We start from the raw sequence: 25,350 nt of genomic DNA, 5'->3' as shown, positions 1-25,350 counted from the left end.
GTGATTGCAACAAAGGCTTCGAGTAGCAGTTCTTCTTACAGAATAACATGTATTTTCTATTGCCTAAAATTTAAGCCTAATTTACTTTGAGGTAATATATGTATTAATTTGTTTTATGAACACGTTATTCGTTACTTAGACGAATGAGGTATGTTGTCGATATAGATTATATTACACGTTCTTTCATAAATACTATAGAAAGCATCAGGGTTATTTATGATTTTTGATGGAAATTGACTTGTGCATGCACAGTACACAGAGGAAGGTGAGGAAAGTAATACTAACAGACTGTTCGAATGTTTCGCTCGCAAGAAGTAGTTCTCAACCGGGGGCACGCTTCCTCCTCCTGGGTAGGCGTGAAGGGTTTACGAAGTCCCTTGCTTTCGTTATATTTCTTGAATGATTATACACAATATCCAGCCACATCTTCTACATATTTTGAAATGATAAATCGTAGTATAAATTAACTGTCCTCCACACACGGTGCTCGTTGGTTTTCCTAGATTAAAATTTGAAATAATTTTTATTTCAATAGAATATAAAAGTTTCAATGCGAGGGGTTACAAGCCCCTCAACCCCCTGACTTTTCCATACGTCACTGCCTAAACTGTAACTTTCAAGTTAGAATCGAATAATACAGAAATGTGACTTACTAAATATATTTTTGGTTCAAGTAGTCATTGTAAATCTTTGCATTTTCATTTTCCCTCTTTCTTCTCAACTAAGCCTGAAAAGTGTAATAACAGGAGGTTGAGAATTCGAAATATTACGTACATTTTAGTAATGTATTAGTTCACTTTATTTTGTTTCCTATGGAAGGAATCGTCTTAGGAAACTCCTCGTTGCTTTATTTTTAACCAATACAAAGCATTGGGTTCATCCCTGTTAAGTATAAAGAACAGTTAAAATGTATTTTACTCTTGTCGTTGCGTAAAGAATTACCAGGTTAATGTTTGTCCAAGTTTTCACTAATCAACTGGACTCCTAAAAAATAATAAATAATATTGTCATTACTATACTATATGAAGAATAACACTACATTTTTCTCGAATACACTACATTGTTCTCGAATTCGAACTCAGCTTAAGTGACAATAAACAAAATGAGATTTATTCATTCGAATTGGGATAATACTGGTAACTAGAAATTAAGCAACCAAAAGGAAAAACATAATTAAAAAGACAATAATACTTTTATCCAAGGTGTGAAATAAAGTCATAAATGAACTGAAATGAAAGTAATGTTGGGCATGATATACGAGTAAGAAAAAGAAATAAATATGTTCTTAGAAACGTTCAAAGTAAATTCACAAATAATTATTGAACATATACTACTCTTCCTTTACGTTTTAACGAACTAACAAGTAAACAATCAAAAGAAAAGAACGAAGAACAAATGTCTTGCTCTTGAAAAAATATAATAAATAAATGATTAATAAATGTTTACACAAAACATAACACAGTAGTACTTCATGTAGTTACCTCCAGAGTCAATAACTTCTTGAAGTCTGGAGAGAATAATAGATACAAGTCTCGAGCAATATGACGGTGTGTCACGAGTGTTACCACAGTTCCATAACATGATTTTGAAGAAACGTTTGGTCTCTGTCTTCACGTCTCTCTTCCCTTTCTTGCACAATCTAGGCCCGCAGATGTTCAATTTTGTTCAAATATGGGGATAGAGGGGCCCACTCTATACAAATTAACTCCGGACGTTTACTTAGCCACTGTCGTGTTTGTCGGGAAGTGTAAACAATACTGTTGTCATGCATAAATATATATTCTTCCTGTTCGGCGAAGTCCTATTCTTTCTAAGAACGGTAACAACGTATTTTCGAAGATATTAACGTAAACACTGCTGTTCATTCTCTCAGGTACTGCAACCAAATCTACAGGATCAGCAGCCGTCATGTATCCCCAAAAGTGTGATGATATTCGTCCTGAACAAAAAGTTCTGATAATATTTTGTTCAGCACACCTGGCTCCGCGTGGTCTATACAATATAACTCTGCCTTGCTGGTTAGACTTGAAAGCCTTCTTGTCGGTCCAGATGACGAGTAAGTCCCTGTATGACTGAGGTTATGTTTTTCTATGCCTATTCCATTCGTCTGGCCTTTTCAGTATTAGTCAGAAGAGCCTTCCTAGCGGGTCTTGAACAGTGTATACCAGCCCCCAATAATCTTCTCCTTATTGTTTCGTGAGAACAATTATATTCTGTGGCTTCGTCCAAAAGGGATTGACGCCTGGTGTAGACGTCTGTTGATTACTTCTGTAACTAACGCTTGATCTTGAGCTGCAGTTGTCGCTTTAGGCCTTCCACTTCTTGACCGAGAACTGAACCATTCACCATCTTCTTTATGCCTCTGAATCCATTTCTTGACTGTTTTCTTGTCACAGCCCAGATCCCTAGCGATATGAGGCAAAGTTTGTCCCACTGTTGCTCGGCCTATGATTTGTCCTCTTCAGCTTTTAGAGCAAGGCATTTTGACATGTTAGAAATTTGAGTTTTGACTCGTATGAGAAATGTCCGTACAGTGTATCTTTCTGTTTCTACTGCGCATGCACCACTGAATTTTCATGAAATCACATAAATAATCCTGATAATTGCTGTAATATTTGTGAACGAATACGTAATAGAACCTACATTAACAACATATATCGTTCGTCAAAGTAAAGAATACAGTAAACATGAAACAATTTCAATAGACATATTACATCAGGCCAAAATAGGCGTAACTTCAGGTAATACAAAATAAATTTCATACTGTAACAAAAGGTTTAACATGACACACGCTTACTACAATCGTAACTTCTCAGAAAGGCCGAGTAGATGCTCTCCCCGCTGATCTAGTAGCTTCTACTTGCTCCTTTGGTGTACTGGATCAAGGGTTCGATTCCCGGTGGGAGAGCCTTTGAAATTTTTACTGTCCTTGATGTTTCTGCGTTCGTGTCCCTGTTGTTCTAAGTTATTTGTAAAGCAAATTAAACAAGTAAAAAGCGAGTAAAATTAAGTAGTAACTAGTAATAAGTAGATAAAAAAAGTGGATTAAGACATTCGGCTATAGATTGCGAGGCACCATTCAAGGGTATTTCGAAACCCACCAGAATACAATTTTTGTTTTACCTCTTCTTGACGTTTCTGTTTGTGTTCCTGTCGGATTCGATTAATATAATTTCGTAATACGCTCAAATACACAAACTATTTCGAACTCTTAACCTCTTATTACATTTTTCAAGCCTAGCTGGGAAGAAAGAGGGAAAATGATAAGGGCAAAAATTTACAATAAACTACTTAACATTTCCTGTCATTGTAATTGTGGATATTTTATTTCTGAAAAAGTATATTTCTGAACCAAAAATATATTTAGTAAGTCACATTTCTGTATTATTTGATTCTAACTTGAAAGTTATAGTTTAGGCAGTGACGTATCGAAAAGTCAGGAGGTTGAGGGGGTTGTATCTCCTCCCATTGAAACTTTTATATTCTATTGAAATAAAAATTATTTCAAATTTTAATCTAGGAAAACCAACGAGCACCGTGTGTGGAGGACAGTTAATTTATACTACGATTTATCATTTCAAAATACGTAGAAGATGTGGTTGGATATTGGGTGATATCAATAAAACGGAGAAGTTACTCATTACGCCCAATTTTGAAGTAGTTACTCGCATTGGTATCAATAAAAAGAGAACTGAGCACTAGTCGTCTCGGCTGACCTCGGAGAAGCCCCGCCCTTTTGAAGTAACCACACCTCTATTCTCGAGCCGAGTAACTACTACGCGTTTGATATCAATAAAAATCAAAGACTCCTCTGTGATGCTAGTAACTTCTCCAAATTTGTGGAGCAAGCTAAATAGGTGACTCCGTGCGAAATATGGCAGAGTATATGATTGTTTTACTACGTAGAAAAAATTATAAACTGCATAGAAATGTTGGAAATGGAGATTACAAAAAGCATTATAAGTTTATGAAAGAAAATGTAGTGATTAGCACAACATTTTTTAAGGAGAATCAACCGAAATTCGGGGTGGTGGACTACGTAATGATGAAAAGGGTTTTCTTCAAGGGCGCCGATCCTGTGAGGGCCCGGGCCCCCCAAAGCTCATGTGGGCCCCTATTGTATTTATGAATATACAATATTTGGCATAATTAGAGTGCAATTTGTCTTAAAATCCCGACATATATACCTTCTGCATCTGAATGCCCTCTCCCCCCAAATTTACAGAGAAATCGGTGCCCTTGGTTTTCTTGCGTTACGTGAGCGATCCGGGATTCCAGGTCGGAATGTCAGGGGATTCTGGTGTGGCTCAAAGTACTATCTATGACTACCTGAAAATGGATTGTTTTCGGAAGTGTGCGTAATATACAAACAGCAAAGGCAGAGTGGCAAGAACAATATACATTTCCGGGTGCTATCGGAGCACTTGACTATATACAAGTGGCATTAAAGAAACTCAGTATTTTGGAGAGTAATACGTTAATAGGAACAGCTATTTCGTGGCTAAGCGGTTAGCGTACATGCCTTTGGCATAGGAGACCCGCGTTCGATTCCCGGCAGGAGCTCATGTGGTTTGGATTCCACGTTAATCAGTGGGTTCTGTCTCATATAGGCACGCTACTGAAAAGGACGTTAAACTAATAATCAACTCAACTCAACGTTGATAGAAAGGGTGTATACATAAGAATGTATTTTGTTTATGTCAAGGCGAAAGGGGACACGTATGGTGTGGAAAATGCAATCAGATGGACGTGATTTATGACGTGGGTGGCTGGACTTTTTTTAAAAAGAAAACAAAGGAGCCAAGTGTCTGATTTCGTTCTTAAAGCCAAACAATCTACAAAGACCTTGGACAACACGTGATATGTGCTTGTCGTGTTAATCTTGATATTGCTGGATTCCAATCAACATCCATCAACTCAAATAGGTTCATTCCCATGGTTTCAGTATTACTTTCTTCTTTCCTTTTTTTTTTATTTTTTCTTCTTTTTTATTTTTGTTTTATTCTCGCTCGAATATTAAAGATTCTCTTTTGAATTTGTGTCTCAGTCGTAGATGTATTTGATATTTCGTTGCATTTCACTGTAATTACCTTCAAAGTTTCGGCTTTCCTTCGTTTACTTTCTGGTAGCTGTGACTTTGAATGTACCATTGGAAACTCTTTTAAAATATCCACAAATGCACTTTGGTTGAAGCTATCGTTGCTACTTGCCCGTTTCATGGCTTTTAAGATACTACGCCATAGGTTAAAAACAACGAAATGACTGCGCGATGAATGGGAGAAATGAATAATCACTTCTTTTATTGATACGACTCAGTGCTACGTGCAGAGGAAGCGCGAGTAAACGTTCATAAATCTGGAGCAGACTAGACCTGAGTAGTGGCTTGTTTTATTGATACGAAATTGAGGGAGGAGATTACTCCAGGCGTAGTTACTCCGATTCTCGAGCAGGACTTCTCAGGAGTAGTTACTTATTTTTATTGATATCACCCATTGTGTATAATCATTCAAGAAATATAACGAAAGGAAGGGACTTCGTAAACCCTTCACGCTACCCAGGAGGAAGCGTGCCCCCGGTTGAGAACTACTTCTTGCGAGCGAAACATTCGAACAGTCTGTTAGTATTACTTTCCTCACCTTCCTCTGTGTACTGCGCATGTACCAGTCAATTCCCAAGAACGATCATAATTTACCCTCATACTTTCTATTTATTTATGAGAGAACGTGTAATAGAATCTATATCGACAACATACATCATTCGTCTAAGTAACGAATAATGTGTTCATAAAACAAGTTAATACTTATATTACCTCAAAGTAAATTAGGCTTAAATTTTAGGCAATAGAAAATACATGTTATTCTGTAAGAAGAACTGCTACTCGAAGTCTTTGTTGCAATCACTAGTTGTTACCATATTCGTATAAATATTCATTAGTTAATTGGAGTTAAGCATGACTTTCCAGTCAGGATTATATAGAGAGGAGTTACTTTCAAGTGCAACGCGAAAGAAATATTTGAGTTTTAATCCCATCCAAAATTGGTAACTTACAGGATAATTTTTACGTGATTAGTATTATATTTTTAAATGTTTTTATTATAATTCTGTATAAGTTATGATACTATCATTTCAAAATGTAGAACGAGAAACAAGTGTAATATTAGATTTGTTACGAAAAGCTTTTAAGCAGTGATAATTTCAGGGAATGATCTGAGGGAGAATTTTGAGACCCCTCTTAAGCTAAGAAATTTCTGCCTTCGGGACCATATCTTCTATCGTGCTCAGTATGGATTACCAGTGTCTTAGGAGTATGCTCTCCACGCAAATTAAAAATCCCCACGAGGATATTTTTCTGAAATCATTACTGTTTATAAATAGTTTTTCGTCACAAATCAGAGGGTAATAATGGAGTAGTGAACATTCGTAATATTTTGTTTTCAGCTATGGATTTTAGCTTTGCAATTTTTACAATGTTCCGTTTTAATCGACGGGTTTGAACACACAAACATGTGATTGATTGAGTACCGACCCAAACCACTCGACCATTTTGTATGCCTTTGCAGATCTTCTTTTCACTTTTGTGAAAGCAGTTTACTGTTCCATACTAGCGTTTGTTTATTCCGAGACGACTATGAGTTCTCAGTGAATATTTGGACGTCACAGCTCTTGCAATGTATAAAAGTGTTTTTAGAATAAATCACATTCGATTTTAGATTCTTATAACATACGTAAAACAGGCTGAATTTATGAAATGATTGAGGTTGGAGTAAGCGCAAATGTTTTCTAGTTAGGAGTCTGATATGCAAACCCGCTTAACGTAGAGATTTACTTATGTGAAATTTGGTACTCATATGTGAGAATGCAAGCAAGATCACGTATTATTTTTTCTCTTTGTCTTGAGAATGAATGCACGGGCATGTGTGTATATATATGTAGCAACGAGTGTGATGGTAGAATATATATATACAGTTGACTGTAAGTTTGCATTAGTGTTTGTGTCTATTCAATACTCATATACAGTCTAAAACTTCATCTCCTCATTACACAGCCATCTGTGAACCGATTTGAATGAAACAACTGTAGTAAATTGAATTGATTTTACAATAAAGTATATCCCTCTGTAAAATACTTTTCAGTGGTGTATTTAATAAAAGGATGCAGTTGCATGTGAAGGGGCATCATAAAAATGAAATTTGAATATAAAAATAGTATTTTGTATAAATATGAGCATGACACTTTGTGAGCCATGCAACAAATACATACTGTACATAGATAAACGTAATAGCTCTCAGACACACAAGGAAAACTGTAAAATTAAAATTTGTAAGAATTGTAAGAAAGAAAAACATAAAACTTATTTTAGAAATATAGAAAAAGATTCTCTTTGTCGTGAATGTTTGTACAAAACATCACCATTATTAACATGTTTAATGTGTAGTAAATAATTTAAAATAGAGCCGAAACAACTAAATGCTAAAAAATGTATAGAATGCAGAAAAAGTAAACCAGACTTTGAATATACTATAGTTAAAGGCACTCGTTTACAAGGGCTACAAGATGTTTTTGATTATGTAAAAATTAATGGAGAGATTTATACTATTTTGTCACCGAAAGAAGAAGAAAATTTTTTATTAAAACTACCATCTAGATACGAAAATCATTATAAACATCTTAAACATAATATTTGGTCTAGGAATTAATTCGTGCGGTTGGTACGCACACATTGAAGCTGTAGTACAAACACAAAATACATAAATACCTTAAGAAAAATATTGTCCATCGCTAGCCACCACTTTCGCCCATCTGTCAGGCAATGTACGGATTCCGTGGCGAAAGAAGTCCTCATCCTTGGAAGCGATCCAGTCAGAGACCCATGTTTCGATTTCTTCTGAAGAAGTAAACCGCTGTCCAATCAAATCGTTGTTGATGCAATCGAACAAGTAGTAGTCCGAAGGAGCAACGTCTGGTGAATACGGCGGGTGGGGTAAAACTTCCCATCCGACATTTTCTAAATAGGTTTTGACCGGTTTTGCGACATGTGGGCGAGCGTTATCATGTTGAACAATAAGTTTATCATGTCTGTTCTCCCATTCTGGTCGTGTTCTGGCCAGAGCTTGCTTCAAACGCATTAATTGTCGTCGATAACGTTCTCCATTCATAGTTTCACCCGGTTGCAGCAGATCATAGTACACCACACCTTTCATATCTCACCATATGCACAACATAACCTTTGCACAGTGAATATCTCGTTTTGGTTGTGATGGACCTGGTTCACCTGGTTTCACCCAGGCCTTTTTTCGTTTAGGGTTCTCGTAATGGATCCACTTCTCATCACCCGTAATAATTCGATGCAGAAACCCCTTTCTGCTCTGTCGTTGAAGCAGCAATTCGCAAATGTTTTTTCGTCTTTCAACGTCTCTGTCTTTCAATTCATGTGGAACCCAATGTGACATCTTTTGAATCATTTCCATGGCTTTCAAGCGTTTGGAGACTGTTGTTTGATCAACGCCTAATGCTGCTGCAAGTTGTTCCTGCGTTTGACACGAATCCTGCTCGAGCAATGCTGTCAATTCTTCGTCTTGAAATTTTTTGGCTGTCCAGCTCGCTCTTGGTCTGCCAAGCCGAAATCACCACTTCTAAACCGTGCAAACCACTTCTGATACGTTCGCTCAGCTAGAGCATGGTCACCATACACTTCCACCAAAATACGATGACTTTCAGTCGCACTTTTCTGCATGTTAAAGTAATGCAGCAGGACACCCCGCAAAACACTTTATCAGGCACAAATTGCGCCATGTTCACTTAACTACAAACTGGTGTTGTTGACGCTTTAATCCACTGCCCTATACTACGAACGATACGCGATGACAAGGGTTTGAAACACATGTGTGGATACACGGAACTGTGGGACGCTCCGTTCGTTGCGCCATCTCTTGTCCACCCGCACGAATTAATTCCTAGACCAAATATTAAAAACGGAAAACTAGATATATACCAGAATGAATATCAACGAAATTGTTATAGAATCATATTTATTAATTCCAAGTCTATATGTGACAATGGGGATTGTTTAAATTGTAAATGTATTTTCTAATAATTTAAACTTTATGGTTATAACATTATAAAGTCCTATGCGCAGAGCACCTTAGCATTGTAATTATGTAAATACTTTTGCACTATCCTTTTGTGCTAAATAGTATTAGTCAAAATACTGCAGTAAAAAATATTGGTAAGCCTATGCGTAGGGCATTGTTATTATATAACCCTTCTGTGCTAGTCAAAGCACTAGGTCTGGTAAAGTTTGTAGGGCTAGAAAAGTGTGCTCGTTGTGAGCATAATATGCTACTAATACCCTGTGAATGGAATCTGTGTTTGAATTCTGCGATAAGACAATCCAGGAATGATAAGTAAGTCGCTATTCGATAGTAATCCATGGGATTATCATATTCAGTGCTCTGTTTGTAGTGTTTCTTGTTTAAAACTACTAGATTATATGCCTCCGCTACTTTCACTGCTCTCTCAAATATTCCGGAAAATCTCCAACTGTCGTTACTCCTAAAGTCTTCAATCAATCTCACTGTCCCTTCAACATGTTCATATATTTTTACAATATCGGCATTCTCTTTCTGAAGCTCCCGTGAATGTGTTACGGTGTAGGAAAACAACTACGATGAAAAGATGTACAATAAAATCAAAGTAAAACAACTACGATGAAAAGATGTACAATAAAATCAAAGTTCATTATATTGATTAGTAGAAACGATGCCTTTTCTCTTGTGGTTTTGTCTGTAGCATTCTGTATTTTTAGAAGGTCCTCAACAACTGCATCAAAGAAGTTCAATATACACAATAATACTACCATGTCGTTCAATCCATCTAGTTACGCAAAAATTTAGAAGTTTTCTATGCTTACTTTCAGGATGTATACACTTAATAGCCTTAGTTAGAAAGTGAATTCTCTTCGGAGACTCATTGAAAAAACTTATATCTGAATTTACTGTTCTTAAAGCAGTTTCAATTCCTCTAACTGTACAAAAATTTGACATTGCTAAATTCAATGAATATGAAGCACAGTGACTGTAGACTCCTTTAGGAAACTTTGTTGATATGTGAGCTTGAACACCATTCATATAGACTGTCATTTTGCAGCTCCATCATAGCCCTGTCCCCGTAATTTAGATAAAGTTTACATAACTGTAAAAACTTTGTAATTTCATCCGCCAAACTTTTACCAGTTAAATCATGCATGGCCACAAAACCAAGAAACATTTCACGAATCATAGGCTTCCCCATTTCTTTTGTATCAACATATTGCACGGAACAGTGTTACAGCTCAAAAAATGGAAATTTTGAGTTATAGCTCAAAAGAGAATAAAGAAGAGAATACTACCTCTACCTGGTAGTATTATCGCATAAACGTAAATAAACAAATTAACCCCTAGATGGCAGACATAGCAACATTCCAGGCAGTGGCGGATCTAGCAGGTAAAAACTGCGGGGCCTGCCAAACCCCAGACTATGAGAAGTATATCATAAGTTAACTATTAAGTTTCAAAAATATATAAATAATAGTTTAAATTATTTTCGTCACCCTGAAAACTGGGGAGGCATAGGCCCTGCGGCCCCGGGCTAGATCCGCCACTGATTCCAGGGAACGATTTTGGTACAATAACAAACTTTAAAAGTCAAGTTCCCACAGATGCGTAATTTTGACTTGTAAGTCTTCCACTGGGTGTGCGATATATGGCACAAATGGACAACTCTTCAGTGTTCGAGCAATCTGTCGTTTCATCAGCCAAAACTGTAAAATAACCACATTCATTTATATCTTCCACATTTTTTCCAGAACAACGTTAGCGGCACATTCAAGAATCTCATTTTGAATTGTCTTACTAGTGTACTTGGCATTTTTTTGAAGCTCTTTGCAAATGTTACACCAAAACTGTCCCCAGCCTCTCAACAAAATCGCAGGAAATTTCTGAAAAGACTCCACACGGCTTTACTGAATCAGAACCTATATTACCATCATCAAAACTACCACTCAAAGGAAGACCATTTGCAGCAGAAACAAAAAAGAGTTTTTACAATTGGTGTTAACTTCAATCTGTTTTCAAGTATTTGAGCCTTGCGCTTTTAGTCTATCTGAGAAAGTACATTTTTATCTTTATTGTCGTATTGTTGAACAAACACCTGAGCTTTGCATACCGCCCAAAGATACTTGTTGCTTTCTGCCAGCAATTAAAAGGTTTAGTTACAAGCAATTTGAATTTCTGTGTGCTAACTTCAGATGGAGCAAACAATATACACTGACAGCGAAGTAATCCAACTAATTTCTGACTATAGGCATTTTCCAAACCACTTTTTATTTAGAGTTCTATTTCTTCCAGAGGAATCCCTGTACACAGGGAATCGATAATCAGAACAAGGATCCACGGATTATTTAACAGTTTGTATTTGACTTTGTCAGTAAATTTAGATTTTTCTTTTCCACAATACAGTACGATATCGAAGTCACTGTACACACCAGTCTCTTCATCCACTGAATTACTTTTGTCACCACAAACTTCACTCTTACCTGATATAGAAGCAGTACTAGTTGTAACAGCATACAAATTGTGTAATTTTGATACACACTGTGTATTAACATCATTTCCAACAGTCTCAGAGGCCACATCCTCCTCTAAGTCATTGCCTCTTTTTCGTTTAAAGAAAAAACTTCCTAATATCCATATTTAATTATCTGTCCAGCGTAAAGCCACAGTTATTTATTGCTTATACACTGAGACAAAAACACATCTAGCACACAAAGGAATAAAAACACGATCTATAAAGCAAAGCGAAGGAGCGAACACCTCAAACACCTGTTTTCATGTACTGCTAGACTTTTTTACAAGAACGCGACTGAGAATGGGGAATTCAGAATTGATTGCCAGGTGTCCCACCGCCGTCAGCTTAATTGTTGTAAAATCGGTCACTCAACTTTGCAGGGGTGCCTGTTAATTGTCAAAAATTCCTCGGTTCTTCCTTATGACCTTCCTTGTTATTTCATCCACTTCAATGTGAATAGTTTGGCCTCTCCTGCGCTCTGAAGCCATGTCGGTTGACCAAGAAACAAGAAAAGTTACTTCCTAAAACAAACCACAACAACACCGAAAAAATAACCAATCACACTGAAGCTCTTCGAAGCGACATATAACAATTGTTTATCTCTGACAACGCTGATGCATTGAACGGAGGGGGATATTTTAAAGAGAGTCGTAGGTGGCATGCAAGAAAAAATATTCTTCTTTCCTCCTGCCTTCTGTTTTCTTCTCTACTTGAAAAACGTTATATTGTTTTGCTTGGTGAATCCTTTTCCTTCAACCCTCAGAAAATAGACTTAAACTATAACGCTTTTAGAAACTCTGCTTTCTTTCAAGCCCCAAACAGAAACATGACGGACGAAAGTTTCGGAAAGTTTTGCTATTTACACTACTAAGGTGCGTTGCAAAATGATACGAACGATACCAGGTATCGTCATATTATGTAATCGGAAAGGAAACGTAAAATGGAAGGGAGGGTGAATGACAGTGTTTCATTTATGTTACACGAAAACAGATACTGTAAAAATAGATACGTATAGACGATAGGGCGAAACAAAAAACAGACCAAGGCAAGTGTTACAAAATGATACGAACGCAGACATGTTTAGCGTAATAACACATAGCAAGTTCGCTGCTACGGAACATAGATGGCGCTGGACAAGAAGGCCAGATGTATAGCAGGCGAAGTGATAGAAGCGTAAGGTAGTGTACTACGGCGAGAAGGTCTGTGTAAGGTGGCGAGTAAGAGAAGAATAATGAGCCGTGGCAAAGTATTGTCTGAGTACGAAAAGAGACAAAGAGTGGCATATAAAGAAGGTTTATCTGTTAATGAAATTGCACGTCGAATTAGGCGGACTGCTTGTGCCGTTAACAATTTTCTTAAACTTGGGATCAGGGTGGGGAAAAAAAACAGAATTTTTTTTAAAATCATTTTTGTTGATTATTTGATTTAAATCGATTTTTTAAATTTAAATCAAATCTTTCTCCTCGTATAATACAAGTCGCGAACTGAAGGAAAAGCATTAGGAATTACTACTTACTACTAAGTGTTAATTATGCCATTTAAGTGAAAGTATTGGGGTTGAAGTTTGAATTAACCCCCAATCGTTAACCTACTTCAATCCCAAACAATGTTTCTTAACGGGATGATCTATCTTTTCTCGGCACAAAAAATTTTATATTGGACCTTATGGGGAGAACATGGCTACCGAATTTCCTCATTTTCTAAGGAACTAGGTATCTCTAATGGGAAAGAAAAATTTTGCCGCATTCTACAGAAGTTTATTAACGGGTTGAAATACTTAAATCGTATATTTGTCTGCTAGTTTAGCAGAAATAAATTAATAAAAAATAAATAAATTAGTTTCTTTTTATACAAATTATAATATGTCTAACTTTGGAACCAATTATGGTAGAAAGATCAACTTTTTTTGTTTTATTCCTTGAGAAGAAACGACTCTAATAGTTTTAATCACAACCATATCTAATACGCCAATTAAAAAATAGTATTTTAATATAAGTATTAAAGTCCACCTGTCAAAGTTTGACGAGGGTAAGTCACGCCCCACTCTAAGCTTGGCCGTGGAAAGGGCGGGGGTTGGTGAAATGGAGGGAGAAGGGGGTGGATGTCTGAATGAAACAGGTTCTCGACCAGTTTCTGAGATTACCTGTCAGCTGCCAAATACTGTTAGCTTTATAGAATTTGTCTCCCTCAATGGTTCCATACTAAGAGACTGGACGATGTGGTGTGAAGTATCCTCTTTTCTCCGTTACCTCTGGAAGTTCATCAAGATGCATTCTAGAGTGCGCGGGAAGAACAGTATATATCAGAAAACGCTGTTATTTTGGGATTTTTTTCCCCTTCCGGACAAATATTATAGCATACAGTAGTGGCGAAGGGAAGGGGGCAGAGGGGTGCCCCCACAAGATTCCGACAATGTAAAGTCCTGGCCCCCATATATAGGTGTCCGTAAAAAAATGTCCCCTAAGTTTTTTTTTATAATGTCTTGGGAATATATTTCAAATTTTGAGGTGTTTTCCTGGTAGCCGTCATTTTCCAATATGGCCGCCGCCCTACGTAAATCTCTCTCTCTCTCTCTCTCTCTCTCTCTCTATATATATATATATATATATATATATATAGAGAGAGAGAGAGAGAGAGAGAGAGAGAGAGATCGTGAACCAAGACACTTAGAAAGATAATTTTGGTGTCAAAGTGTAGGTTTCCGAGGCCGATGAATTTAAATATGGCATTGTTTATTGCCACTTAGAAACCTTACAACCTGGCAACACTGTTGTCTAACGGTTAACTGTACAAAGTTACAAATGCGTATATGCAAGCACGCATTACTCTAGGATGTAGCGTACTTCCTCAGGACTAAACGAAACCTACTTTTTCTGGTAGCTTTCATCACGACAAGACATATTTTACATGATAACATGAGAGAACATTTGTCTAAATCCAATATGGCAGCCAATATGATGGCTAATTACTAGGCAACCAAGTAATGGACTTATTCAAATGCCTGTCAGTCCTAATTGGCCTAGAGCCTAGAGAATGGGAGAAAGAGGCAGGATACGGTCTCATTGAAGAAGCGTCTCCTGAGGGGGCGAGGGAAATTTAAAATACTCCGTTTTTTAATGAAAAACACGGTTTTGCCTCCTTGTCCGCAGACAACACTGCACACCAAATGCTCTATAAGACGTTCTCTAAATAGCCCTGTTAGCTCCAATCTGTATTGTGTGTAAACCGTGCATTTTCACGGGGGAACAGCGGAGCAAAAGCCCTGTTTTTTGTGATATTTCTGGTTTCTCGTGCTTACTTCGCTAAGACTAAGCACTGTAAGCCAATTTCTAATTATCCTATAGCAGTGTTAATTTCAGATCATTTCCTCCGGAGGCACCACACACAGAGGGAAAAAGCGACTAAAAATTGTGTGCTCCACAGAAATTTCTGCGAAGATCTCAAGCACCCGAGTGTGAATTTCGTAGCTCTTGGGAGAATCCCCCCTTCAGAATCACCCCTGAAATAATCACTGTCCTAGGGAGTTGAAACAAGAAGCAGGATACGCAAAAAAGAACAAACTTTCAAAGCATTTAAAGTTTAGGCTCGTTGCGCTAAGCGCCTTCTTAGGACGAGGATATGGGAATTGAAAAATGCACGTTTTCTTTTATTTATTTATTTATTGAAAAACATGTTTGCCCTTTTTTGTCCCCAGACAACCATGCAGACGACACACACCAATTGTCTTAGACAAAAATGTTGCATGATAGCTCCTATAAGACCCATTTGGAACGGTGTCCATACTGTGCATTGTTATATGGGGACAAGGGAGCAAAGCCTTGTTTTCTTTGACTTTTTCGTTTTCCGCGCTTACCCCGCTAAGACTACGCACTGTCAGTTAGTCTTGATTTATCCTAAAGAGTTGAAACAAGAAGCAGGATACGCAGAAAAGAACATACTTTCAGAATGATGACGTCCTATGGGTGGGACCTACAGCTTAACGTAGGATCCGAACCACTTGTGTCTCCATCGGGTATCAAACAAGGGACTCCCTGATTATAAGGGATGGGCGTAACTATTCATCCACGACACACACATACATATATATATATATATATATATATATATATATATATATATATATACACTATAATAGACTTGTACGTGGTAATAAATAGCTACAATAATATTCCAGGAACTTTTTGACTGTCCCCCGTATAATCTTTATTTTCTAGTAATGCATTCACATTGAAGGCTACGTCTTTGAAAATAATGTTGACAAATTACAAGAATTCTTTGAATAACTTCTATCGACTTTTTTCTGTAATAGACTATTGTACATGATTCTAACACAATTACTCAACTATTGACACTTGTAATATCCAACATTTCTAGGATAGCACTGCAAACCTTTGATCACGAAATTAGTTTGAGGTTTCTCATTTAAACAAGCGCCTCTTTTAGGGTCTCTTCTCTTTTACATTCTTGAGTTTCTTGAAGGACCTGCAGCTCTAGGTTTCTGCTCTATTATCTTCTCCACCAGATTCAAAATAGAGGTTCTTCTACTCTTATGTTTTCCTGTGACAACTCTCTACAATATCCAGGAATTTACAGCTGCTGTATCCGTACGCGCACTAAGAATCGTCTTGAACCTAACCGAATAAAGCATTCTGGTCGTTTTGGTTGAGTATGTCAATACCATGTTAAGTTGTACAACAGCTCTCCTTCCTTTTTTCCTTCAAATGACAGAGTTATGATACATTTCAACGTAGAGTATTAAGGACTAGCATCAGAGGCGGATCCAGGACGGACTTCTGGGGGGGGGGGGTTGTAATACTGCTACTTAAAGATACTTTTAAGAGCTCCAAACTCTGGGATAGATTTTATTTATATATATAAAATAAGAAAGTTTCCTCTTCTGGGGAAGGGGGCGATTGCCCCCCTGGATCCGACACTGACTAGCATATATACGGTATATAGCTAGTCGTGACAAAAAGTATAGACCAACTCCAAATTTCAGAATCCTGCGATATACTTCTGCAATGATTTTTAAAGAGGTAGTTGGTGACTACTTCAAATTATATGCCCGTAGCTAAAGCCCCTCTATAAAAATAAATTGTTGTATGAGTACCTTAGGATTCTGAAACATGTATTTTTGGATAGCGCACCTGTTAGTTACTAAGTGGAGTCTTGACCCGACTACGGTAGGTCCGATAATTATTTCTTGTGAAAATGTCATATATTACCTTTTACAGCCCGTGACGACAGTAAGATTTCTGTGATTCGACCAATCCCTGTTCCTACTTGCAAATGTCTGATTTATAGCATTTAAGCTATTAGTAAGCGCTACTGAGGTCAATAAGAGTTGAATTAGATTTTTGCGAGGGGCGCATTGTTATAGCATGTTTTCTAACGCACAAAGGGATGTTCTGAATGGGGACAGCTATGTGTATGTTTAGCCAATGGAGCCATTTGTATCTTCGTGGCTTGCACTCTAACTCCAAATAATAATAATAATAATAATAATTTAATAATAATAATAATAATAATAATAATAATAATAATAATAATAATAATAATAATAATAATAATAATAATAATAATAATAATAATAATAACTTTTGCCTCCTGAAAATAACTAGATGGTAAAGTTATGGTCGGTACATTTTTGGAATTCGAAGGCATTTTAGAATGCTTGTCTATCATCTGGCTATCAGAAATAATTGATCACCATTTTCTCTACATATCTATAATTTTCTTACAGGGTAGAAACACCTCCTCGGAAGAGAGAGAAAAAAAATGAGAGAGAGAAAGTGGCCGAACTTGGGCTATTGAACGTGAGGACAGGATGTTACATTCGCATTGACACCTGCTGTGAAAACGGTCTGTGTACATAGCTGAAAGAGATTTGTGAAGACCCTTCCCTTCATATCTCTCGGGACGAAAACAAAAGAAAAGGGTGGGCGCGGATGCCTTACCCTCGTCAAACTTCTTGACAGGTATACTTTAATACTTATATTAAAATACTATTTTTTAATATAAGTATTTTGGATTTTTTTTGGATCGTTGGTCCAAGTGGCATTGTGGATGATTCACTACTATGACATTTCACTGCACAAGCAAGAACAAAAGATAATGTGCACAACGACAGAACGTTAAGTTCGTTTGTTACACATCGCTAGTGGAAAATAAATATGTTTCTAAATTGCCAATCAAAACACAAGCACTCAACGATATCTTAAATTATATATATTTTTTAAATTTATATTTTATTTTTATTTATTTCTTTATTTCTTTTGTTTGTAACCTCATTCTTAACAAATAGAGATTTCTTGACATTTTCCGATTTTCCATGTTTGTCGCCACCCTGATTTCCTTTCCGGACCATTATTTATGTAACACTGTCGAGAACGCTTACAGGACTGGTTGCACCTGGAGTTTTAATGATAAAGACTTCGGATATTTTGATGAGTAAACTTCAACAGTTTTCACAAAATACTAATCAAACCTATGAACATATATAAAATCCCTATGGTCCGAAAATCAACTTTATTATGCAAAAGCATATAGATAGTGTCCTAATAATATGATACATACAATGGACTGTTATAGATAGCATATATATAGTATATTAGTTGTGTCGTCTGGCAATCAAAATCAAGCGCAGCACATACGTAAAACCACGCTTCTTTTCAAAATATTTCGTCTGGGGGAAGGAGTAAATAAAATGTGAGGGGGCGACGCTGGGACACTATTTGCTAAAGGACATGTCCCACGCAAGAGGGCCTTATCTAGCCTCGGCGGAAAGGTCAACTCAAGGACATAGCCCCAGGAATTGTGCCTGAAAGAAACACTGCATAAATTAACTAGACCCAAGTCATATCTTTCTTCAATAGTTATAGACTTGGTGGGCATATGTTGATTGGTTGCGCTACTGAATTATATGAGCGTTAGATTTAGTGAGTACAATATTGAAGCATGAAGCTGAGAGTGTGTGATATCAGACTGGTGAGGTGAATGTAGGTTTGAAAGTAAGTGAAGCTCAATTGATACTGTGAATGTGAGGTCGAGTGAGTGAAATGATGTAAGCAAGAGGACAGAGAAAGTTTCAATCCAGTTCGAAATAACAATGAAATATGGAAAAGAACTCATATCATTCGCTTGGTAAGATTACGAAAAACTCTTAGAAAACCGCATTCACAACCGCTTGGCACAGGACCAGAAGCTGGAACCTCCCTACTATAAAAATGGAACGCCAACCGTTCTTCTACGCTTGCTCGTTTACCAACATTCTTACGAATTTATTCGTGTATAGGATTATTTTTAACACCGAAAGAAAAGCGTATTTAATTTCAGAATAAACTGAACAAGGACTGATATTCTGATCTGCAACAGGATCGTACTTCTCCAACAAGTGTTTCGATGCTCACCGCTGAAGTAATTACAAGTAATTTCGAATAACTTAAAAGAGTACGCGCTTATCTGTAGCCGTTTTAGTAGTGCCACAGGATGGACGAATCGAGAACTCCTAAAAAGCGTAGAGTGTGTCCGCCTGGAAGGTCCGCGGAGACGGCATATTAAGTTTAGCTCCTCCTGTTCTTTTCTGTGGTAATACTACCTACACTGTCCGAATTAAACTAAATGTAATGATGATTTCTATTTATTCTATTAAAGATTATGCTTTAAATTTGTTTTATCTTAAGACAGAAGGTTGCAATGCGTATGTGAAGAAAAAGAGAAAGCTCAGTCAACCATAAAATACCACTTACTGAACGAGAAACCTGACTAATTATTCAAACTTACTTGAAGATTACATAGTAATAATGTGTCCCGTTCAGACGGTCCTTACCCGAAATTCCTTTAAACGTTTCATTAACCGTTTCCAGCACTATACAATAACTTTAATGTAGTTGTAATCATTGCATGTTAATACATAAATAATACACGATAAATTATAGTACGATATAAGGCATATAACGCATAGTAGCTCAATGATACGGTACTAACTCTGGCACAGCAGCTGCAAAAACCCCCAAAGTACGTTTTTACTTGGTTCCCTTCACTCTCATATCATGGCTCCGTTATTTCCCATTTCATAATTACACTACATTAATTCTTCTCTGCATATACCTCATGCATTACTCCTAATGGAGCCTTAAATTCACGACAGTTCAAACTTGAACTTTCAGTTCTTTTCAAACAAGAAAATAAGATAAAATATAGAAATTTCATGGTTATATTTTTCGTATTACTGACAGGAACATTTAGCTTCTTATAATCATTTTTAATTCTTTAACAGATTAAAACCAATTTTCTTAAATACTAAACCATGTAAATTAAATCAATATTTATCGGTAAAACAAAAAAAAAATAGCCGCAGTGAGTGGTTCTATCAAGTTATGTCAGAATCTTAAGCAAGCAAGTTAACTCAAACCATGCACTTTATAAAAGTGCTGCCTCAACAAGATCTATAAGAACTTTGTGGCCCGCCTGTTCCGCACGGTTCGATGGTTCCCTTTCATACAAATCAACTCTCCTCAGAAGCAGATGGCAGGTCACAGAAAATCGTTGACGAATGGCTGTGAATTAGTATGTAAAAGTTCAAGTACATAATTAATGATCAGTCAGTTTCTATTACTTACCTAATATATTGTCTTCTTCCAACTCTTCCTCCTCTGAGGAAACGTCATCGTCATGATACTGAATATGTTTTCTCACCGATGACTCCAATAATGCTTTTGCTTCAAGGAACTTTTTGGTTGCTGTATTGTCTGCTGTACTGAGATCTACTGTATGAACAGTTTGTCCATCATTTCGCTCTGAGCTGCTCTCACCACGGTTTTGTGGTCGAAAATTAAATAAAGTATTTCTTCCTCGTCCATTACCTTTTGTCTTTCCGGTATATGATCTCGGAGATGACATATTAAGTAACTGAAAACAATAATAACAATGGTTAGGAACCTTGATTACAATCCTTAGAAGCGAGAAACAAGCATCATTTATATATAAGTGAAAATTCATTATTAAATATATTTATCATGAACTACGCATTACGCAGAAAATCACTCCAAATTATAAGCAATACATAGGTTGCACGGTCAAACATGACGGTGAACTATATAGCTAACCAAGAAAGTTCTGTCGCTTTTTGTGGAGGTCTGTGTTCAATTGGCCCTCGCACCGTGAGATGAATGCGAATGGAGATAAGGCGAAAGTCAGTTGTTGGTGTGTGTATATCCAACATAATACCTGGTTGTGGCAGTTCAGTTACACCGTTAACTTTCGTAAGGACAGAGTGAATATGGAACCTCCACAGAGCGCAATAAAGGGCGTGTATGCTGTAGGTGTTCAAACTGGGGTCAAACGCCACTGCAGCGGAGCGGAAGACATGCCAGGCCTTTGGTGAGGGTGTCGTGACTACGTGGACAGTGCAGCAGTGGTTTAACAAGTTTAAGGATGGTGACAAAACACTCCAAGACGCACCGCGTGTCGGAAGTTCAACACGTTACAAAATGAAGATCTTCAGACAGCAATTGAAACGTACAGTGGCCATACATGTGAGAAACTGGGACTACAATGCAGAGTGAGTGAAGAAACCATTCGGCAGGACCTCCATCAACTTGGGAAGCACTACAAGTTGGGTCGATGGTTCCTCCATGATTTGACTCTGGGCCAAGAGGCAGCCACCTGTGTTTCTTTGCTCTCTCGTCTGAGGAAGGAGCCATTTCTGGACAGGGTGCTGACATGTGATGAGAAGTGGGTCCTGGATGAAGCTCCTTGGCGCCATCATCATCGGTTAACATCTCATGAAACCAGCACTGTACCAAAAGGTCCTCCTCTGTGTTTGGTGGACTGCTCGCGGCATCGTGCATCGGGAACTGCTACCAGCTGGTCAGAGCATCAATACAACTGTATACTGTCAGCAGTTGAGCCTGTTCAAGAAAAACTCAAAACTCGGGAGCCAGCACTTTTGAATCGCACTGTTACAGGAGAACGCTAAGCCCCACGTGGCTAGTATGACCCGGGACACCATTGCATCCTTGGATGGGAAACACTATTGCATCCGCCATACTCTCCGGACATTGTACCATCCGATTATCACCTGTTCCATTCATTGGACAATCACCTTAGATGACGCCTCTCAAATCCCTAGTAGAGGTACAAAATGCACTTGATACCTTCTTCGCTTCATGGGTCACCAAATTCTATTGCGATCGAATCCATGGCCTTCCAGAACGTTGGCAGAAAAGTCGCTGATGCCGATGGGACCCAGGTACGTCTTAGGTGGCATATCAATGTTCGAAGGTGGTGGGTGAAAGAGCGACAGAACTTTCTTGGTTACCTTTATAATATTTCTTGACTGACTAATAGTTTTGGCATCTTATGAAAGCAAAAAGGTTTTTGTGGTAAAGAGCGGAATGGACAGAGAAACTAAAGTAAATCGAAGAAAAAAAACAATATTTGCACCTATGTACTATTTTAAGATTATTCTTATATTTTCAGTCAGAAATGAAAAGTATCAAGAATTTTTCGATACACATTTTCAGAGGGTTGAAAAAATCATTTTTAAAAAATATTTTTTGTTGACTTTTTTTTAAAAAAAAAAGTGTAACAATTTAAATGACGCTCTTTTTCTTAACTGGTAAACTATGGAAATTTCAGGTTTTATTATTATTATTATGAGATGTCAGAACAAAAGCGTAATCAAGAACTTCTTGATATTTATATTGTGTTTTCTCCAGGGTGTTTCTCACACGCAACAGTTACTCAATAGCAGTAAAATATTGTTCACCGAACATCTAAGAACAGGAGCGATTACTGTGATCTTGCGAATCAACTACACAGTGGTTGGATAGAGAGAGATAATGTATGGTAATCTTAATTTTTCCTTTTAAACATCTTGATTTGTAAACAACTACAGCAAAATATACAGTACTAGAATAATGTCCGTTCTTCGCACAGGGAAGAATAAGTTTCATTTTGGAAATAAAGGGCAACAAAACTATCACCAATCAAATTAGGGACCACAAATACTATGAATTCTACAATATCGGTCATTTTAAATTATTTTTACATGTCACCATCCCCCTTAGTAGTAGCAATGGGGGCTGATTTTGGATTTAAAAGACATCGGAAGTGTCACTGTTTGTCTCAGTAACCTCGAAAAATACTACGGATTCGGCATTAATATCGGTTATTTTCGATCATTTTTTAATCTCTCTCCCCTCCTCCTCCCGTAAGTTGCACCGTCAATGTAAAATGATAAAAACCATCCTAGGCCCGAACCTCAACTATGTGGCAAATTTGATCGAAATCCGTTTCGTAGTTAAGAATTATTAAGTTTTATTTATTTTTATGTATCCACCCTTCTAAGTTGTACCGTCGAAGTGAAATGATAACATCACTCCCAGGCCCGAACGTCATATATGTTGAAAATTTGCTCGAGATCGGTTGGTTGCTTCAAGAGTTATTACGACACTAATATCGGTTGTTTTCGACCATTTTATATATCTCCCCCTCCCCAAGTTGCACCGTCAAAGTGAAATGATAAAAACCTCCCAAGCCCGAACCTCATCTATGTTGAAAATTGAATCGAGATCGGTCGAGTAGTCCAAGAATTATTAAGTCATAAACCTGGTGACTTTCATTTATATCTATCTATCTGTCTATATTATATATATATATATATATATATACAGATAGAATGTGTTATTCTGCACATTGTAAAATATTTGCATTGTGCTATACAGCGACTATATAGCTTTTTTTTTTTTTTTTTTTTTTTTTTTTTTTTACGTATTTTGCTTATAACGAACAGATTTTTATAAAACTCATTTCATCATAACTTTCTAATTATGAACATCAGTATCTTTTGCTTTACAATTGTAAAATTACTCAAGATAATCTTGCATATTAGTATGACAAAGATAATAGCACAATATGTAAGATACTTTAGTAATAAGGTGTTTCTAATCAAGAAAAGTTTCTTTTTTATCATTTTTTCATTTACTTTTCTGCTTATTAACAGCTAGCTGAAATGGCTGTTCTTAAAACAGGAAGAATATACCAAATTTGTAATATACCAAATTTTAAAAACCCCAAATTATTGTAAATTTAATCTTTTGTAAAAATCTATGTGAATAATTCAAAGCTGGCTTGAGTACAAAATATTAACTGTCTGAATTGAATGAATTAAGTCAGGGTTGTTTCCAGGATCTAGTCCTCTTTATTGAAATAAGCCCAAAACTTATTTTATTCTATCAGACATACACGTGGAACTCCCAGACAAGGAAATATGAAAGGCATGCGGATTGCATTCCGCACTTTTATATAAAAGGACCGCCAATGTTCAAGTCTATACTTAGTTCTAGACTTGCCATTCGCCTTAGGAGTTACATAAGCCGCAGAGGAGGCGGAGTCTTCGAGGTTACCTACAACTACCTCAAGGATCATAATGTAAGTGCCTTTTCATATTACCTTATCTGATAGTTTCAGATTCCCTGATTCGTTTCTCAAGCACAGCCTTTATTTTCATTATAAGAACGAGTAATGAAATTAAAACCTCTTTATCACTCAATTATCAGTTTTCTATTCTCTCTAATCCATGTTTGTCTCTATCTCTCGCAATATTCTGTGAGAAATCAACTTAAGATTTAGATAGACGGAGAGCCTATAGTCAAGTGTTCGATTCTCAATTTACGCCCCAATATTAAGTATTCTTCACAGAATGACATGGTGGAAGCGTCTTAATGAACCTGTAGGGTTCTGGGTTCAATTCTGACTAGGACGTTTTTCTTCGATAATTTTTTATTTTTGTTCCGTGTCTATTTTTTTTCTGGTCATAATATGGTTGACACACATTTATTGCTATTGCTTTATTGCATTAGGCTATAAAAAGTCTCTGATTTCTGATATGTTTGGCAATAGGGATTATTAGACAATTTTCATGCCTGTTGATGAATTAGGTCAATTATTAGACAACATTGAACTCTAAGTTTTAAAGATAAAGAAAACTAAGAAGAAACACGCTGTTACACAAACACATATTCCACACTCGTACGGCACACGTTGGAACATAATGATGACTTCAAATACTACGTCAGCGCAAAGTCAGACAACTGACGGTCAAGGAAGTTCTGACATTGCAAGAAACATTCAAGTACAAATATCCGGAGACACGTACCCACTCCCTCGCTATGATGTAAGAACAGGAGAAGATATCAGAAACTATCTTGATGAGTATGATGATATTTCCAATATCAATTCGTGGGACGATAAGAAAAAGAAGGATATGTTACTTTTAGATTTAAAGAAGATTTTCGGAAATGGTTGAAGATATTTTTTGAGCGTAGAGACATTTCTCAGTTGCCATATGATCAGCTAAGAGCTTGTATCATTAAAGAGTTTGGAAAATCCACTCTTTACTTAGATATAGAAGACCAGTTAAGGGAACATGTTCAACGTCCAGATGAATCAGTGACAAATTTCGTTTAGCAAATGACAATTTAGCAGAAGAGAAGGTTATTGCTCTTATTGTTTCCGCTTTACAGCCATATTTTGTAGAACGAGTGGGGACTCAAACATTTAAAACAGTTGACGAACTACTTCCAGCTTTGGTAGAAATTGAAAGAACTAAAGCAAAAGTAAAACGACGAGAACAGCGAGAATCGCGCAACTTGCAGTGAGATAATACATTATTTCACTGTATTATCCCCCCAGCAAGGATTAAGTGAGGGAATTTTGTCCAAAAATATTCAGTGAGAGGAA

The 25,350-nt window shown here is 36.9% G+C and overlaps 1 protein-coding gene across 6 annotated transcripts in view; it reads right to left on the bottom strand.

The window, feature by feature from the left end:
* The window catches only part of LOC145662754 (NF-X1-type zinc finger protein NFXL1-like), a 582,971-nt gene that overhangs the window by 497,019 nt on the left and 60,602 nt on the right, over positions 1–25,350 (bottom strand). For all 6 annotated transcript variants that reach the window (XM_081728623.1, XM_081728621.1, XM_081728624.1 and 3 more), the window contains one exon: positions 20,226–20,514. In XM_081728623.1, coding sequence (XP_081584749.1) covers positions 20,226–20,505 — 280 coding nt within the window. In that variant the 5' untranslated portion in view covers positions 20,506–20,514. The remainder of the gene's footprint in view (positions 1–20,225; positions 20,515–25,350) is intronic.

This window comes from Thermobia domestica, chromosome 10 (assembly GCF_964235325.1).
Source record: "Thermobia domestica chromosome 10, izTheDome1.hap1.1, whole genome shotgun sequence".
In the NCBI taxonomy this organism is placed as follows: Eukaryota; Metazoa; Arthropoda; class Insecta; order Zygentoma; family Lepismatidae; genus Thermobia; species Thermobia domestica.
The sequence above is the reverse complement of the archived record's forward strand: the minus strand, read 5'-3'. Positions and strand labels throughout refer to the sequence as shown.